The following is a 17557-nucleotide window of genomic DNA, read 5'->3' as shown; positions in this document are numbered from 1 at the left end:
AAAAAAAGAAAAAAATGTAAATAGTATGCCTTAACAGCAATAACAACAAGCCAAACTGTGGTTGGGGGAACCTGTTTTGTATGTCTTATTTTATCCAACCTAATTTTGGTAGAGATAGGAAACTGAGATCCCAAAAAGGGGAGTAAATTTTCTCAAAATTGTCTAGTCAGTTGCTGGATTATGGCTTGAACTAAATTTAAATTCTTCAGCTAGGCAGGCATGGTGGGGCACACCTGTAGTGTATAGCTGCTCAGGAGGCAGAGGTGGAAGGATCGTTTGAGCCCAAGAGTTCAAGGCGCAGGGAGTTGTGATCTCACCACCACACTCCAGCCTGGGCAACAGAGCATCACCCCATTTCAAAAAAAAAAAAAAAAGTAAAGGAAAATTTAAATTCTTCAATATATTACAGCTCATAGCGGAGGTTTATTTTTAGGCAGGTATCTCTGATCTATTTATGTATTCATCTGTTTGGCATGGATCCTTAACAAAATACAGGTTTTTTTTTTTTAAGATGGGGTTTCACCATATTGGTCAGGCTGGTCTTGAACTCCTGACCTCAGGTGATCGGCCCGCCTCAGCCTCCCAAAGTGCTGGGATTACAGGCGTGAGCCACTGCGCCCTGCTCTTTTTTTTTTTTTTTTTTTTTAAAGTAAAAGTAGGGCTGGGCCCGGTGGCTCACGCCTGTAGTCCCAGCACTTTGGGAGGCCGAGGCGGGTGGATCACGAGGTCAAGAGGTCGAGACCATCCTGGTCAACATGGTGAAACCCCATCTCTACTAAAAAATACAAAAATTAGCTGGGCATGGTGGCGCACGCCTGTAGTCCCAGCTACTCAGGAGGCTGAGGCAGGAGAATTGCTTGAACCCAGGAGACGGAGGTTGCGGTGAGCCAGGATCGCGCCATTGCACTCCAGCCTGGGTAACAAGAGTGAAACTCCATCTCAAAAAAAAAAATAAATAAAAATAAATAAAAGTAATTGAAACAAATTTGTTTCCAAGGTTGGACAGCTCCGTGGTAAAATGCAGACTTGAACCGCATTGCCTGAGTTTAAATTCAGCTCCAGAACTTACTAGCTGTGTGATACCAGACACAGTATTTAACTCTTCTGCGCCTAAGTTTCACATCTAAAAAAGGAGATGATAAAAATACTTATAGAATTAAAGGAGATAATGTACACGAGGCACTTAGAATAAAACCTGGCACACAGAACTGCAATTTGGATGTTATCCTGGTGGTGGTGGGTAGTGTTGTTGGTGACGGTGGTGGGTTGTGGTGGTGGCGGTGGCGATAGCAGTGATGATGGTAGTGATGTGGTGGTGGCAGTGGTAGTGGGTGGTGGTGATGGTGGCGGCGGTGGTGGTGATGGTGGCGGAGGCGGTGGTGATGGCGGAGACAGCGGTTATGGCAGTGGGGGCGATGGTGGCGGTGGTGATGGCGGAGACAGCGGTTATGGCAGTGGTGGTGATGGTGGTGGTGGTGATGATGGTGGTGATGGTGATAGTGGTGGAGGTGATGGTGATGAAGATTAGAAAGTCCTCAGTTCACAAGGTCAGAGTGAACTAGATGACCTAGGGTTCTTGGGTTACAAGAGAATATCCTTCAGGGTTCCTTTAAATGTCTGTGTCCGTCTTTTGTACTACAGTGGGACTCACACAGGTTCTGGGGACTGTTAATGTGAGATGAGACGCTGCATGCCTTTTTTGTTGTTGATTGGTTTTGTGTATGTGTGTGTGTGTGTGTGTGTGTGTGTGAGAGAGAGAGAGAGAGAGAGCGAGAGAGACAGACAGACAGACAGACAGACAGAGACAGGGTCTTGCTCTGTTGCCCAGGGTGTAGAGCAGTGGCATGATCTCAGCTCACTGCACCCTCTGCCTTCCAGTCTCAAACGATCCTCCCACCTCAGCCTCCTGAGTGGCTGGGACTACAGGTGTGCTCCATGCTTAGCCACTTGTGTTTTTTGTTGAGACAGCATCTCACTATTTTGCCTAGGCTGGCCTAAAACTCCCGACCTCAAGTGATCTGTCCACTTGGCCTCCCAAAGTGCTGGAATGACAGGCGTGAGCCTCTGCACCTGGCCTGTATGCTCCTGTTAAGAGAGCTTTATTTATTTATTTTGAGACAGGGTCTCTGTTTCTCAGCGAGGAGTGCAGAAGACACCACATACCTTTATCTCTCGTTCCTCATTTCTTAGTCTTTCTGGCTACTGATCTTTTGCGTTTGTGTCTTCATCCTGAGAGTCCTTGGGTATAGGGGCCTTGTGTGTTTCTTCAAACCCCATGGCAAGTGGTTTGGAGCTCCAGGTGAGCTCCTGTCCTCTGGGGTGTGTCTGCTGACCCCTCGCCTGTGTTTGTGTCTGCAGGACTGGAACATCACGTGGTATACCAGCAACCCCGACTTCACCAAGTGCTTTCAGAACACGGTCCTCGTGTGGGTGCCTTGTTTTTACCTCTGGGCCTGTTTCCCCTTCTACTTCCTTTATCTCTCCCGACATGACCGGGGCTACATTCAGATGACACCTCTCAACAAAACCAAAACTGTAAGTCACCGGGGGAGGGGTTTTGTCGTGGAGGGGCGGGGAGGTGCATCTGGGACGGGGAGCGTGGTTGGTGAGAACAAACATTTCTCTTCTACTTAGTTGGCCCTAAGTTCCTTCTTGTAGAAGGCAGAAGAATAAGGTAGGAGATGAGCACTGGAGCTCTGGAGACAAACATGGGTTCAAATCTTAGCTCCGCCACTTAGTATTTGGCCTTGAGCAAATTTTTTAACCCCCCCAAGCCTCAGTTTCCCTATTTATGCAACAGGAATGATAGGATTGCTCTCAAGGTGTTACTGGGAAATTATTAGTTCCTCCCCCCTTACCGAGGAGTGAGCTTTTTAAAGTATATATGTGTGTGTGTGTGTGTGTGTGTGTGTGTGTGTGTGTATATGTATATATATATATATATATATATTTTTTTTTTTCTGACCAATTGTTAATTTTTTGTACAGAGCAGGTCTTGCTATGTTGCTCAGGCTGGTCTTGAACTCCTGGCTTCAAGTAGTCCTCCTGCCTTGGCCTCCCAAAGTACTGGGATTATAGGTGTGAACCACCATGCCTGGCCTCTAATTTTTTTTTTTTTTTTAAGTTTGCTTTTATTTTGAAATAATTTAAAGCTACAGGAAAATTGCAATAATGGGCCAGGCATGGTGGCTCACACCTGTAATCCCAGCACTTTGCAAGGCCTAGGTGGGCGGATCACTTAAGGCCAGGAGTTTGAGACTAGCCTGACCAACATGGTGAAACCCTTTTTCTACATAAAATACAAAAATTAGCTGGGTATGGTGGCACACGCCTGTAATCTTAGCTGCTTGGGAGGCTGAGGCTAGAGGATCTCTTGAACCTAGGAGGTGGAGGTTGCAGTGAGCTAATATTCTGTCACTGTACTCTAGCTTGTGCAACATAGCAAGACTCCATCTCAAAAAAAATAAAAATGTTGAAATAATGATACCAGGAACTGCCCCCTGATTTTCTCTTAATTTCTCATAATTACTGTCTTTTTTTTTTTTTTTTTTTTTGAGACAGGGTTTTGCTGTCCCCAGGCTGTGGTGCAATGTTATGATCACAGCACACTGCAACCTCGAACTCCTTGCTCAAGCCATCGTCCTGCCTCAGCTTTTTGGGTAGCTGGTAGCTGGGACTGCAGGTGTGCATCACCATGCCTTGCTAATTAAAAAAATTTTTTTAGAGCTAGGATCTCACTTTGTTGCCTAGGCTGTTCTCAAACTCCTGGCTCTCAGCGATCCTCCTGCCTCAGCCTCCCAAAGTGCTGGGATTACAGGCATGAATCTGGCCTATATTCACTGATTTTTAATCTTTTGCTACATTTGTTTTATCAAGAGCTTTTGCTCTCTCCCTCTCTGTGCATGCTATAATTTATTTTTTCTGAATCATTTGAGAATGGATGCACCTTGAGAGGTATCTGACTCACAGAGTGCCCTCAGTAAATACCGGTTGAGTGAATGGTTGTCATGGGGGGCTTTCTTGCGCAGGGTGCTGGGGTTGTAGATAGAGGTGAGCTATGGGCTGAGCTCTTGAGTGTTCAGGTGCTGGGGGGAATGGTGACCAGACAGACAGTCCTGTTGGAGGCAATGGGGCATAGCAAGCTGGCAACAGACCATCGTGTGCCGGCCCGGATGCCAGCTCCCCCTCCCAAGGACTTGTCCTTATTCCAGAGGAAACGCACCATGTCCTAGGACTGTGGTTGACCATTTGAAGGTTGTAGGATGTGTATATGCTTCCCTTCCAGGCCTTGGGATTTTTGCTGTGGATCGTCTGCTGGGCAGACCTCTTCTACTCTTTCTGGGAAAGAAGTCAGGGCATATTCCTGGCCCCTGTGTTTCTGGTCAGCCCAACTCTCTTGGGCATCACCATGGTAAGTAGGAGCTGGCTGTGACCCCTGGGTGATCTGCTGGGCTCAGTGGAGACCAAAAGTAGTAACTGGCATTTAGAAATAAAAAGACACAGGCTGGGCACGGTGGCTCATGCCTGTAATCCCAGCACTATGCGAGGCTGAGGTGGGCGGATCACTTACCAGCCTGGCCAACGTAGCAAAACCCCATCTCTACTAAAAATACATACACACACACACACATACACCCCTCCCCCCCGGCAGTAAAAACCTGGCCAACATAGCAAAACCCCATCTGTACTAAAAATACACACCCACCCACACCCACACCTCCCCCCCTCCAGTAAAAACCTGGCCAACATAGCAAAACCCCATCTGTACTAAAAATAGACACACACACACACACACACACACACACACACACACACACCTCCCCCCCCCGCAGTAAAAACCTGGCCAACATAGCAAAACCCCATCTGTACTAAAAATACACAGACAGACACACACACACACACACACACACACACACACACACACACACACACACACACACACACACACACACACACAGACACCTGGCAGTAAAAACCCAGAAACGTGGCTTTTCTTGGAAAACTCAAAGATCTGGCAAGGCTAGAATTATAATTTTTTAGGACAGTGATCAGCTGGAGCTGGGATACAACTGTAGCCTTTTTTTTTTTCCCCTTCTTAAAGAGATATGGTCTCACTTTCATTCAGGCTGGGGTGCAGTGGCGCCACCATAGTTCACTGCAGCCTCAAACTTCTGGCCTCAAGCCATCTTCCCACCTCAGCCTTCTGAGTAGTTGGGACTACAGCTGTGTGTCACCATGCCCAGCTAAATTTTGGCTAATTTAAATTTTTGTTTGTAGAAGTGGGATCTTACTGTGTTGTCTAGGCTGATCTTAAGCTCCTGGCCTCAGGTGATCTGTCTGTCTGGTCCTCCCAGAGTGCTGGCATTATAGGCGTGAGCCACTGCTCCCAGTCCCAGCTGCAGTCTTTGGCTGGGGCATGTGTTGTCCAGTTTGCCACAGTCCCTACCATGCCCTATTGTCTTCCCTGCCACTGATTCTGAATGGCAGACGCCCCCTTTTGTTGTGTTTGCTGTACTTTGCTTTTGTACTGGCTACTTTGGTCACTTACATACTAACTGCCTGGGACCTAATAGCCTTGAGTTTTCAGTATTTGGCATAGGGTGGGTTGCTAAGCTAAATAGGAAACTGCTCTGTCCCAGGGAGATACAGGACTTAGTGAGTGATAGAGACAAGGAATCAACTTTATTAATTACAGCTGACATGCATCAAGGACTCATGATGTATGTACCTTGCAGTATTCTTGGTGTTTCACATGTCTTGAAATTCATTGAATTTTCAGAACAGCCCTGTGAGATGGGTACTGCTTTATTCCCATCTTACAGGTGAGGAAACAAGGCACAGAGAGGTTAAGTGTCCTGCTCAAGGTCACACCACTAGCGTGCAGCTGAGTCAGGGGTACAACCCTAGAGGCCATGCTTTTAGCCCCTGCAACCTGCTGCTTCTGAGTCATGATTAGAGAGTTCTCAGAGAGTGAAGCCCTTAAGTGTTGTCAAAGGGGGAGGGAGGCTGGGTGCAGTGGCTTATGCCTGTAATCCCAGCACTTTGGGAGGCCGAGGCTGGAGAATCACTTGAGGTCGGGAGTTCGAGACCAGCCTGACCAACATGGCGAAACCCCGTCTCTACCAAAAATACAAAAACTAGCCAGGCATGGTGGCACATGCCTGTAGTCCCAGCTACTCAGGAGGCTGAGACAGGAGAATTGCTTGAACCCAGGAAGCGGAGGTACAGTGAGCTGGGATTGTACCACTGTGGTTTAGTCTGGGCGACAGAGCGAGACCTTGTCTCAAAAAAGAAAAAAAAAAAAAGAGCAAGTTTGAGGCAGGACATTCTAAACAGGGAAAACAGTTTGTCTAGGTAGGGGTTGAAGGTTAAGGGGAGTATGATGAGTGGGGAGGGAGATGAACTGTGAAAAAGGAACGCGGTGTGAAGTTTGAGGTGATAGAGAATGGGCATGACAGAGAGGTCAGGAAAGGCGGCGTAGAGTCATATTGCCAAGGATCATGAGTCTTTATTTTAATTAATATTTTATTTTTAGAATTTTAGAGACAGAGTCTTAGTTGCCCAGGCTGGACTGCACTGGCATGAGACCACAGCTCACAGCAGGCTTGAACTCTTGGGCTCAAGCGATCTTCCCGCCTCAGCCTCCCAAGTAGCTGGGAGCACAGGCATGCACCAACACGCCTGGCTAAATTTGTTATTTTTGTAGAGACGGGGTCTACCTATGTTGCCCAGGCTGGCCTCAAACTCCTGGTTGCAAGTGATGCTCCTGCCTGGGGCTCCCAAAGTGCTAGGATTGTAGGTGTGAGTCACTGTGCCTTGCCCAGACCATGATTTTTTATAGCACACATATGTGCTATCCACTCTCTGCCAGAACTGACCTAATCCCTTTATTTATTAATCCATTTATATTTGTTTACTGATTATCCTCCTGTTGTGTGTTAGATAAGTGACTGTTGTACAGAGAGGATAGGGAACTGGCCCACGGTGACCTGGTGAGCAAGTGGTGCAGCCAACTTCCAGTCTGGGCCCCAGCGTGTGGCCTGGCACTTGCGGGGCTCTCTCTGCTTTGTGCCTGGCTCTCCTGCTGAGTTTGGTTCCCCTTTGGACCCTCAGAGCCTGGCACTGTGCCTGGCATGCAGTAAGCATTACATAAATACATGGAGGGAATGAGTCGGTAAAGGGCTTTGCTTCGTCCTGAATTCGGGTCTTGAGCTCAGTGTTCTGGCAGTGGGGTATTAGAGTGGGTTTTTTTTTTCTTTTCTTTTTTTCAATTTCAATATAATAGAGACGGGGTCTCTCTCCATCTTGCCCAGGCTGGTCTTAACTCCTGGGCTCAAGTGATCTCCCCGCCTCGGCCTCCTAAAGTGCTGGGATTACGGGCATGAGCCACCACACCTGGTCAACTGTTTTTGACTTGAGTAGGTCATCCCCCCCTTAATTTCCTCGTTCTTGGTCGTATTTTTTTTTTTGAGATGGAGTTTTACTCTTGTCGCTCAGGTTGGAGTGCAATGGTGCGATCTCAGCTCACTGCAACCTCCGCCTCCTGGGTTCAAGTGATTCTCTTGCCTCAGCCTCCTGAGTAGCTGGGATTACAGGCGCATGCCACCATGCCCAGCTAATTTTTGTATTTTTTAGTAGAGACGGGGTTTCACCATGTTGGCCAGGCTGGTCTCGAACTCCTGACCCCAGATGATCCATCTGCTTTGGCCTCCCAAAGTGGTGGGATTACAGGCGTGAGCCACCGCACCAGCCATTCCTGGTCTTTTGATCATTCATTTATGACTTTGTCTGTCATCCTGGGGACACGGGTGATGGACTCAGGGTTGGGTCTTTTGATCCCTTAGGGGACTCTGAGCTGCGCTGACTGAGAGGTGAACTGGCCTGTAAGATCCTCAGCCTCTTTTGTCCACCTGAGGTCTCTGGGATGGAACGGAGGACCAGCTCTGCTGTGAATGCATCAGGAACATTCTGACTATACCTCAGGGAACCAGAATATGCAGGCACTGGGAATATGGGACAGGATGCAGCCAGCACACTTTTTTCTTTTTTCAACGGAGTCTTGCTCAGTTGCCCAGCCTGGAGTGCAGTGAGTGGCATGATCTCAACTCACTGTAACCTCCACCTTGCACGTTCAAGCAATTGTCCTGCCTCAGCCTCCTGAGTAGCTGGGATTATAGGCATGTGCCACCACACCTGGCCAATTTTTGTATTTTTTGTAGAAATGGAGTTTCACCATGTTGGCCTGGCTGGTCTCCAATTCCTGACTTCAAGTGATCCATCCGCATTGGCCTCCCAAAGTATTGGAATTAAAGGCATGAGCCACTGCACCTGGCTGATTTTTAAAAATTTTTTTATCTCTACTCTGTACCAAGCATTGGAGACACAAGCATATAGTCTAGCTGTACAAACAGACATTAAACAGATGAGTCCTCAAAAAGGCACCAAGTGTTAAGTGTATGCAGAGTGCCATGAGGGGGAAGGGAGGGGTGCTTGACTTGGCTGGGGGATAGTGAGGCTTCTCTGAGGGAGGGATGGTGGAGCCGAGCAGGTTGTTAAAATGTTGAAGGACCTGAGGGCATAAGACCCGTTGGGGAGAATAGCACGTGTAAAGTCCTGGGGTCACAGGGAGAACCGGAGAGTTCTGTGTGGCTGGAGCAGAGATGGGTGAGGCAGAGAGCAGGGGAGATGGGGCAGAGGCTGACCTCAGGAACTTGGAGCATCAGGACATGTGGGTTTTGGTTTTCATTCCAGGTACTCTGCCTGTATTTCTAAATAAAGTTTTATTGGCATGAAGGCATGACCATTCATTTACATCTTGGCTACGGCCACTTTCACACTAGGGTGGCGGAGCTGAGTAGTTTTTTTTTCTTTTTGAGATGGAGTCTTGCTCTATCTCCCAGGCTGGAGTACAGTAGCATGATCTTGGCTCTCTACAACCTCCACCTCCTGGGTTCAAGCGATTCTCCTCCCTCAACCTCCTAAGTAGCTGGGACTACAGACAGGCGCTACCATGCCCGGCAAATTTTTTGTATTTTTGGTAGAGATGGACCTTCACCGTGTTAGCCAGGATGATCTCGATCTCCTAACCTCGGCCTCCCAGAGTACTGGGATTACAGGTGTGAGCCACCACACCTGGCCAAGTAGTTTTGATGTAGTGTCTTTGGCCCATGAAGTCCAAAATATTAATTGGTCCATTAAGAAATAGTGTGGCCGGGAGCAGTGGCTCACACTTGAAATCCCAGCACTTTGGAAGGTGAAGGTGAGAGGATCATTTGAGGCAAGGAGTTCCAGACCAGCCCAGGCTTCGTAAGACCCTGTCTCTACCCCCCCAAAAAAAATTTGTCTGGGCATGGTGGTGTGCGCCCATAGTGCCTGCTGCTCGGGAGGCTGAAGTGGGAGAATTGCTTGAGCCTGGAAGTTTGAGGCTGCTGTGAGCGGTGATGGCGTCACTGTGCGCCAGCCTGGGCAGACAGAGGGAGACCCTGTCTCAGAAAAAAGTGTGCTGATGTCTTTTCTAAACAGAGCCTTCATCCTGATGCGGTGGCTCATACCTGTAATCCCAACACTTTGGGAGGCTGAGTTGGGAAGATTGCTTGAGGCCAGGAGTTCAAGATCAGTGTGGGAAACAGAGTGACTCTGTCTTTGAAAAAAAAAAAAAAAATTGTATGGGCCTGGTGGCTCTCAGGAGGCCGAGATGGGAGGATTGCTCAAGCCCAGGAGTTTGAGGCTTACAGTGAACTGTGATCATACCACTGCAATCCAGTCTGGGCAACAGAGGGAGACCCTGTCTCAAACAACATCACCAACAAGAACAAACTCAAACCATGCTTCCCCCCGACCTTTCTATCCCATCCCAGATCGACACATGGGCTCTTCCAACCCCTGCAACTTTCCAAGTTGATGCTGTTCGCATCTCCATTTTGCAGAGGAGCCATTGGAGGTCCCAAGAGGTTCTGTAATTTGCCTGCAGGTGCTCAGTGAGGCAGGGGTGGAGCTGGGCCTGGAGCCTCTGAGCTGAGGGGCAGCCCTTACTCCAGGCTTCTGGTCTGCCAGCTCACAGGGACCAGGCTGTGGTCAGGCTGCTGCACTCCGGCCTGGACAACGCAGTGAGACTCTGTCTCAAAACAAAAAGAAAAGAATGAAGATGAATGGTATCCTGCATCAGGAGATGAATGATGAATGAATACGAAGATGATGGTCCTGCCCTCTTTTTTAAAATTTATTTTTATTTTTAAAGACTCAGTCTCACTCTTGTTCGTCAGGCTGGAGTGCAATGGTGTGATCTCGGCTCACTGCAACCTCTGCCTCCTAGGTTCAAGTGATTCTCCTGCTTTAGCCTCCTGAGTAGTTGGGATTACAGGCATCTGTCACCATGCCTGGATCATTTTTGTAGTTTTTTTTTAAGTAGGGGTGGGATTTCACCATGTTGGCCAGGGTGGCCTCGTACTGCTGACCTCAGGTGATCCACCCACCTCAGCCTCGCAAAGTGCTGGGACTACAGGCGTGAATCCCTGCGCCCAGCCAGGTCCTGCCCTCTCTTAAGTCCTTTCGGCTGGGCGCTTTGACTCAGGCTTGTAATCCCAGCACCATGGCAGTCCGAGGCAAACGGATCACCTGAGGTCGGGAGTTTGAGATCAGCCTGGCCAACATGATGAAACTCCATCTCTATTAAAAATACAAAAATAAGCCGAGCATTGTGGCAGGCACCTGTAGTCCCAGGTACTCGGGAGGCTGAGGCAGGAGAATCACTTGAACTTGGGAGACGGAGGTTGCTGTGAGCTGAGATTGTGCCTCTGCACTCCAGCCTGGACAACAAGAGTGAAACTCCGTCTCAAAAAAAAAAAAAAAAAAAATCACCAACTCCTGTCGTGTGCTTCTCTCCTCAGCTGCTTGCTACCTTTTTAATTCAGCTGGAGAGGCGGAAGGGAGTTCAGTCCTCAGGGATCATGCTCACTTTCTGGCTGGTAGCCCTGCTGTGTGCCCTAGCCATCCTAAGATCCAAAATCATGACTGCCTTAAAAGCGGTAAGTGGCAGCCTCGTTCCTCATCTTCTTTCAGTGGCCCTGCAGGGAGAGATGCTGGGTCCCTCTGGCTTGTGTAGAACTGATGCGTTGCCGTGAGAACCAGGGGATGGGTACCACATGCACCTGGCTTCTTGCTTGGAAACTTCCCTACCTCACCAAATCCTCACCAAGTCAGTCCCAGCCTTTGTTCTAGAACCTTCTTTCCCCAGGACCTGATTTGTCTGTGTTCCTCTGAGGGCCTCCCGTGGGACCTCCAAGGTCAGGAGCTGTGGGCAGATGCCAGGCTGTCCCCATTAGCAGGAAACAGCAAGACAGGCGGCTGCGAATGCTTCTGGGCTGGGATTGGAGCTGAGCCGGGAGTGGTGTTTGCAGAGTGACTCTTCCCCCCTGGGGACCCTAGGCTTGTCCTCATGTTACCTTTATCCTGTCAGTTGCTGTTCTGGCTGGAAATGTTGTTTACATTGGCTGCCGTGGCCTGCTCCTAGGAATTTCGAGGAGTGCGCACTTTTTTTTGGGAGATGGAATCCTACTCTATCGCAAGGCTGGAGTGCTGTGGCACGATGTCTCACTGCAGCCTCTGCGTCCTGGGTTCAAGCCCTTCTTCTGTTTCAGCCTCCTTAGTAGCTGGGATTATAGGTGCCTGCCACTACACCTAGTTAAATTTTGTATTTTTAGTCGAGACGAGGTTTCACAGTGTTGGCCAGGCTGGTCTCGAACTCCTGACTTCAGGTGATCTGCCTGTCTTGGCCTCCAAAAGTGCTAGGATTACAGGCGTGAGCCACCGTGCCCAGCCCCAGAATGTGACCTTTTTCCTTTTTCCTTCCCCACCATGCAGGATGCTCGGGTGGACCTGTTTCGTGACACCAGTTTCTATGTCTACTTTACCCTTGTGCTCATTCAGCTCGTCTTGTCCTGTTTCTCAGATCGCTCACCCCTGTTCTCGGAAACCATCCACGACCCTGTAAGTGTGACCATAGACACGTGTGTACGCGTGTGTGTATGTCAATGCAAGAGAGAAGCGTGACGCAGTACCAGCTAACATTTCTCAGGTCCATCCAGGATCTCGTTCCAGCCTCCCTCAACCCCTGATACAGGGAATATCATCCTGCCCACTTTACAGATGGAAAAACTGAGGCTTAGATGTGGCTGGGGGAGCTGAAGGAGAGAATCTGCTTTGTCGTTGTGAACTGCTGTGTCTTGCAGGCCTGTAGGTTTTTCACTTGGCATGGTGATTCTGGAAAATGTGAGCAGATATTTAAAAATCACTATTTTTTATGAATTCTAGCTGTCCAGATGTTCTGGAAAAGTGAGAATCTCTGACAGATTAGGCCTCTGTAATTCCACAGGGCGGAGCTGCGGAGTTGCCGGAGTCCTCACCACTCTCTGTCCTATTATACTGGTGTGCTTTCCTCACTTGTGGCCGGTGTCTGGCTCCTAGGGATTTGAGTTTAAGACCCTTGGTCTTTTTTGTGAGTTTCAGAGAAATTCTGTAAATGCGGAAACTCGTCAGTGGGGAGTGTGGAGATGGCCATGCTTTCTGCTGGTAGAACAAAAGGGAACACTTCATTTGTCTCCCTTAATTCTTTTGTTTTTTCTTTCTTTGAGACAGGATCTTGCTCATTGCCCAGGCTGGAGTCCAGTGGTACGATCTTGGCTCACTGTAGCCTTGACCTCGTGTGTTCAAGCAATCCTCCTACTTCAGCCTTCTGAGTAGCTGGAATTACAGGCATGCACCACCATGCCTGGCAATTTTTTTTTTTTGGTTTGAGATGGAGTCTCACTCTGTTACCCAGGCAGGAGTGCAGTGGTGTGATCTTGGCTTACTGTGACCTCTGCCTCCTGGGTTCAAGCGATTCTCCTGCCTCAGCTTCCCAAGTAGCTGGGACTACAGGCATATGCCACCATGCCTGTCTAATTTTTTGTATTTTTAGTAGAGACGAGATTTCACTGTGTTATCCAGGATGGTCTCAATCTCCTGACCTCATGATCCACCCACCTCAGCCTTCCAAAGTACTGGGATTGCAGAAATGAGCCACTGACCCCGGCTGGCAAATTTTTTCTTCAACTTTTAAGTTCTGGGGTACATGTACAGGATGTGCAGGTTTGTTACATAGGTAAACGTATGCCCTGGTGATTTGCTGCACAGATCAGCCCGTCATCTAGCAATCAAGCTGAGGATCCATTAGCTATTCTTCCTGACTCTTTCCCTCCACCCAATCCCCAACCTGGCAAACTTTTGATTAATTAATTAGAGATGGGGTCTTACGATGTTGGCCGGGCTGGTCTCAAACCACTGGGCTCAAGCGATCCTCCCGCCTTGGCATCTCAAAGTGCTGTGATTACAGGTATGAGTCACTGCGTCCGGCCTATATTCTTTATTTTTCTAATAGGGATGGGCTCTGGCTGTGTTGCCCTGGCCCATGTGCAGTTTTTGAGAAGAGAGATCCGGGAAGGCCTGTCCAGAAACACTGCATTTGAGCCCAGACCTAAAGGGGTGAGGGAGTGGGTGGAGCAAACACTTAGAGGAAGAATGTTCCAGGCAGAGGGGAGCAAGTGCAGGGGCACTGGGGTGGGAGGTGTGGATGGAAGGGCAAGAACAGCCAGCGTAGCAGGGGAAGGCCAAGAGATGGTGGGTGCCTGAGAGCTGGGACTGTCCCCTTTGAGCCAGATGAGCTGTTTAGGTTTTATTTATTTTATTTTATTTAAAACGGAGTTTCACTCTTGTTGTCCAGGCTGGAGTTCAATGGCATGATCTTGGCTCACTGCAACCTCTGCCCACTGGGTTCAAGTGATTCTTCTGCCTCAACCTCCCAAGCAGCTGGGATTACAGGCATGCACCACCACACCTGGCTAATTTTGTATTTTTAGTAGAGACGGGGGTTTCTCCATGTTGGTCTTGATCTCCCGACCTCAGGTGATCCGCTTGCATCAGCCTCCCAAAGTGCTGGGATTACAGACATGAGCCACTGTGCCTGCCACTGTTTGGGTTTTATTGTGAGTGTGGCAGGTGGCCTTGGAGCACCTGTTTGATGCTTGTTCATGGCTAGTCAGCTGGCAATGGGCAGGGTGCAGCGGGAACACTTTTCAGCTCTGTGGTTCTGTTGGGTTTGGCCTGAACCTTTGTGAAGGTCAGAGGCTCGCCTTGTGGGTGATAAAAGGGCTTGCTGGGCATCAGCATGGAGGAGGAGGCTGATGATAACCAAGAGATTTTAGAAACACATGTCCCAGGCTGGGCATGGTGGCTGTAATCCTAGCCCTTTGAGAGGCCGAGGCAGGAAGATCACCTGAGGTCAGGAGTTCAAGATTAGCCTGGCCAACATGGTGAAACGCCGTCTCTGCTAAAACTGACAAAAATTAGCCAGACATGGTGGTGCACGCTTTTAATCCCAGCTAGTAGGGAGGCTGAGGCAGGAGAATCACTTGACCCTGGGAGGCAGAGGTTGCAGTGAGCAGAGATCATGCCACTGCATTCCAGCCTTTGTAACAGAGTGAGATTCTGTCTCAAAAAAAAAAAAAGGAAAAGAAAAAAAAAAAAATGCATGTCCCAGTGTATGTTCGAGGAGCCCCGTGTTGGTATTTCCTTGCTCAAAGAGGAGCTGGGTTGGAGAAATGAGCAAGTGCATGTGTCTGTGTTCCTATGCATCTGTGTGTATGTGCGTGTATGCATGCATGTGCATTCTCGTCTCTGCAGTCACAGGCATGTATATGCATATATGTGCTAATGTGTGAATGCGTTCTTGGTAGTGTGTTTATATTCATGTATGTGTGTGTTTGAGAGAGAGAGAGTGTGTGTGTGTGTGTGTGTGTGTGTGTGTCTCTTTGTGTTGTATGTGTTTGCATATGTATACAGTTCACAAAGGCAATGGCCATACCTGGGTCACCCCATTTTGGATCCCTAGCTGATGCCTGGCATAGAAGAGGGACTCATGAGTCAGCGACTATTGTGCATGTTGTGTTATCAGTGTGTGTGAGTGTGTGACAGCCAAGTGTCCCCATTTGTCAAGTGTTGGGCCATTATTTGTTGTTGTTGTTGTTGTTGTTTTTGAGCTGGATTCTTGCTCTTGTCACCCAGGCTGGAGTGCAGTGGCACGATCTTGGCTCACTGTAACCTCTGCCTCTCAGGTTCAAGTGATTCTTCGCTTCAGCCTCCTGTGTAGCTGTGATTACAGGCGCCCGCCACCATGCTCAACTAATTTTTGTATTTTTAGTAAAGACAGGGCTTCATCATGTTGGCCTGGCTGGTCTTGAGCTCCTGACCTCAAGTGATCTACCCGCCTTGGCCTCCCAAAATGTTGGGATTACAGGCATGAGCCACTGTGCCCAGCCAAGCCATTCTTTAGAACTGGAATTAATACGAACAAGTCACACCTTACCTGGTGGCTGCAGGCCTTAGATTGCTGAGGGTAAACTGTGTGTGGTTGGGGCTGCTTGGCTGGTGTGGGGATCACCTGACCCATTAGGCTTTCTCTGGGAGCCTGGGAAGAGCTCTCTTGCCGTGGATGGTTCTGGAAGCTTTTTGAAGGAGGGACTTTCTGATTTCTGATCTCCCTTGGGAATCTGGATAAATTCCTTTTCACTTCTCCCGTGGGTGTATGTGTACCAGGGTGACTCACAGAGCTGACTTGGCCCTTTCTTCCTACTTTCTGCATTCCTGGCCGCCTGGGCCTGGGATCTGCTCTGCCACCCTGGGTGGCATGAAGCTCTCAGCTCTGGCGGCTGGAGGGCTGCACTGTGGGGGGCTGGGACACCCCAACTCTTCTCTCCAGTCGTTGTTTTCTGTCTCATCTCCCCCGGCTCCTCCTGTGGCACTCCTGGTCCTCCAAGAGGGCAGAAGACACTATGGTTTGCCTCTTTCTACTTTTTCTTTTTTTTGAGGTGGAGTCTTGCTCTGTCACCAAGGCTGAAGTGCAGTGGCACAATCTTGGCTCTGCAGCCTCTACCTCCCAAGTTGAAGTGATTCTCCTGCCTCAGCCTCCAGAGTAGCTGGGACTACAGGTGTGCGCCACTAGGTCTGGCTGGTTTTTGTGTTTTTAGTAGAGACAGGATTTCACCATGTTGTCCAGGCTCATCTCGAACTCCTGACCTCAAGTAATCTGCCACTTCAGCTTCCCAAAGTGCTGGGATTACAGGCATGAGCCACTGTGCCTGGCTGTGGTTTGCCTCTTGTGTGGTGAGATCCAGCATGATGTCAAATGTGGGTGTGTGGGCTGGTGCATTGCTGACATTTGCACACGTGTCCAGGAGAGAAACTTTGATTGGCTGACACTCTCTGTCCAGCAAGCCTGACCATTCCTTTGAATTCCTGTTCAGGACCCCCATAGGGGTGTCATTTACCTTTTTGCAGATTGGAGTTTAGACCAGGAGGAGTTGGCCAGTAGCCCATGGGCCAAGTTTGGCCTGCTGCTTGGTTTTGTAAATAAAGTTTTATTGGAACACAGCCGTGCTTATTCATCACATAGTGTGTACAGGTGTCTCGCGCTGCAACAGTGGAGTTGTGTAGTTGCTACCGAGACTGTAGCACCTACAGAGTCTAACATACCTACCGTCTGGCCCTTCACAGAAGTAGGTTGTCCACCCCTGGTCTAAGCATTTCTTTAGCTCTGATGACTTTCTAGCTTCCTTTTTTGTCTCCTTTCCATTTTCAGGCAGTCTTTCTTGCTGTGTAAGGTAAGGATGGGAATCAACATTTATTAGATGCCTGCTGTGTACTAGCTAGCACTATGCTAAGCTCTTTATATGCATGTCTCACTTAACTCTCACAGCAGCCCTGATGAACTTGGTACTATTTTTCTCATTTTAAAGACAAAGAAACAATCTCCGACATAAGTGCCTTACTCAATGTGAGTAGTAGAGCAGAGATTCGAATTCAGTATTGGCCATCTGCAGAATCACGTCACTTATCTTGGTTATAACTGTTGAACAGCAGGGTCCTGGCTAAATTATGGCTTTGTGTCAGGCACGTGGCAGTATCCACCCTGTAACCTCAATGCCTAAGACAGAGCCTGGCACACGGTGGCCTGTAGTGGTAATTCACTGTTGTGTTATATGGAGAGGTACTCAGTACCTGTGGCTTGTGTTTTATGCCTTGGATAAGGGTGAGTTCTGCATGGGGACTCATAGGACATCAGAATCAGCTGCTTCTCTGCCTTCACTCTCTTCTGGTATTACCAAGGAAACAGGAAGGAACTGTGCAGTGCCCCCCCCCCCCAAAATCTCGTTCAAATCCCTGCTTCTTAAATTGGGGTCCATGACCACTTGCATTGATGCCACTTTGGAACATGTTAGATGTGCAGAATCTCAGGCCCCGCCCGAGACTGAAACCTGCACTTTGACATCCTCCCCAGGTAATTTGTGTGCACAGAAAAGTTTGAGAAACTTGATTTAAACCTCAAAATAGCCTGGCGCAGTGGCTCACGCCTGTAATCCTAGCCCTTTGGGAGGCCAACGCGAGTGGATCACCTCAGGTCGGGAATTTGAGACCAGCCTGGCCAACATGGAGAAACCCTGTCTCCTAAAATTACAAAATTAGCCAG

The 17557-nt window shown here is 48.8% G+C and overlaps 1 protein-coding gene across 3 annotated transcripts in view; it reads left to right on the top strand.

Annotated features, from left to right (window-relative positions):
* The window catches only part of ABCC1 (ATP binding cassette subfamily C member 1 (ABCC1 blood group)), a 191589-nt gene that overhangs the window by 45712 nt on the left and 128320 nt on the right, over positions 1 to 17557 (top strand). For 2 of the 3 annotated variants that reach the window (XM_064362455.1, XM_064362454.1), the window contains exons 1-5: positions 1399 to 1547; positions 2359 to 2535; positions 4286 to 4411; positions 10887 to 11024; positions 11860 to 11985. In XM_064362455.1, the coding sequence (XP_064218525.1) occupies positions 1401 to 1547; positions 2359 to 2535; positions 4286 to 4411; positions 10887 to 11024; positions 11860 to 11985 (714 nt within the window). In that variant the 5' untranslated portion in view covers positions 1399 to 1400. Of the gene's footprint in view, positions 1 to 1398; positions 1548 to 2358; positions 2536 to 4285; positions 4412 to 10886; positions 11025 to 11859; positions 11986 to 17557 lie in introns of those variants that run through there. The other variant, XM_064362456.1, reaches the window with a different exon arrangement.

The sequence above is a fragment of the Aotus nancymaae genome, unplaced genomic scaffold (assembly GCF_030222135.1).
Source record: "Aotus nancymaae isolate 86718 unplaced genomic scaffold, 86718_ANA_hifiasm-v0.15.2.pri h1tg000049l, whole genome shotgun sequence".
NCBI lineage: Eukaryota > Metazoa > Chordata > Mammalia > Primates > Aotidae > Aotus > Aotus nancymaae.
Note: the sequence above shows the minus strand (reverse complement) of the source record. Positions and strands in the feature narration are given on the sequence as shown.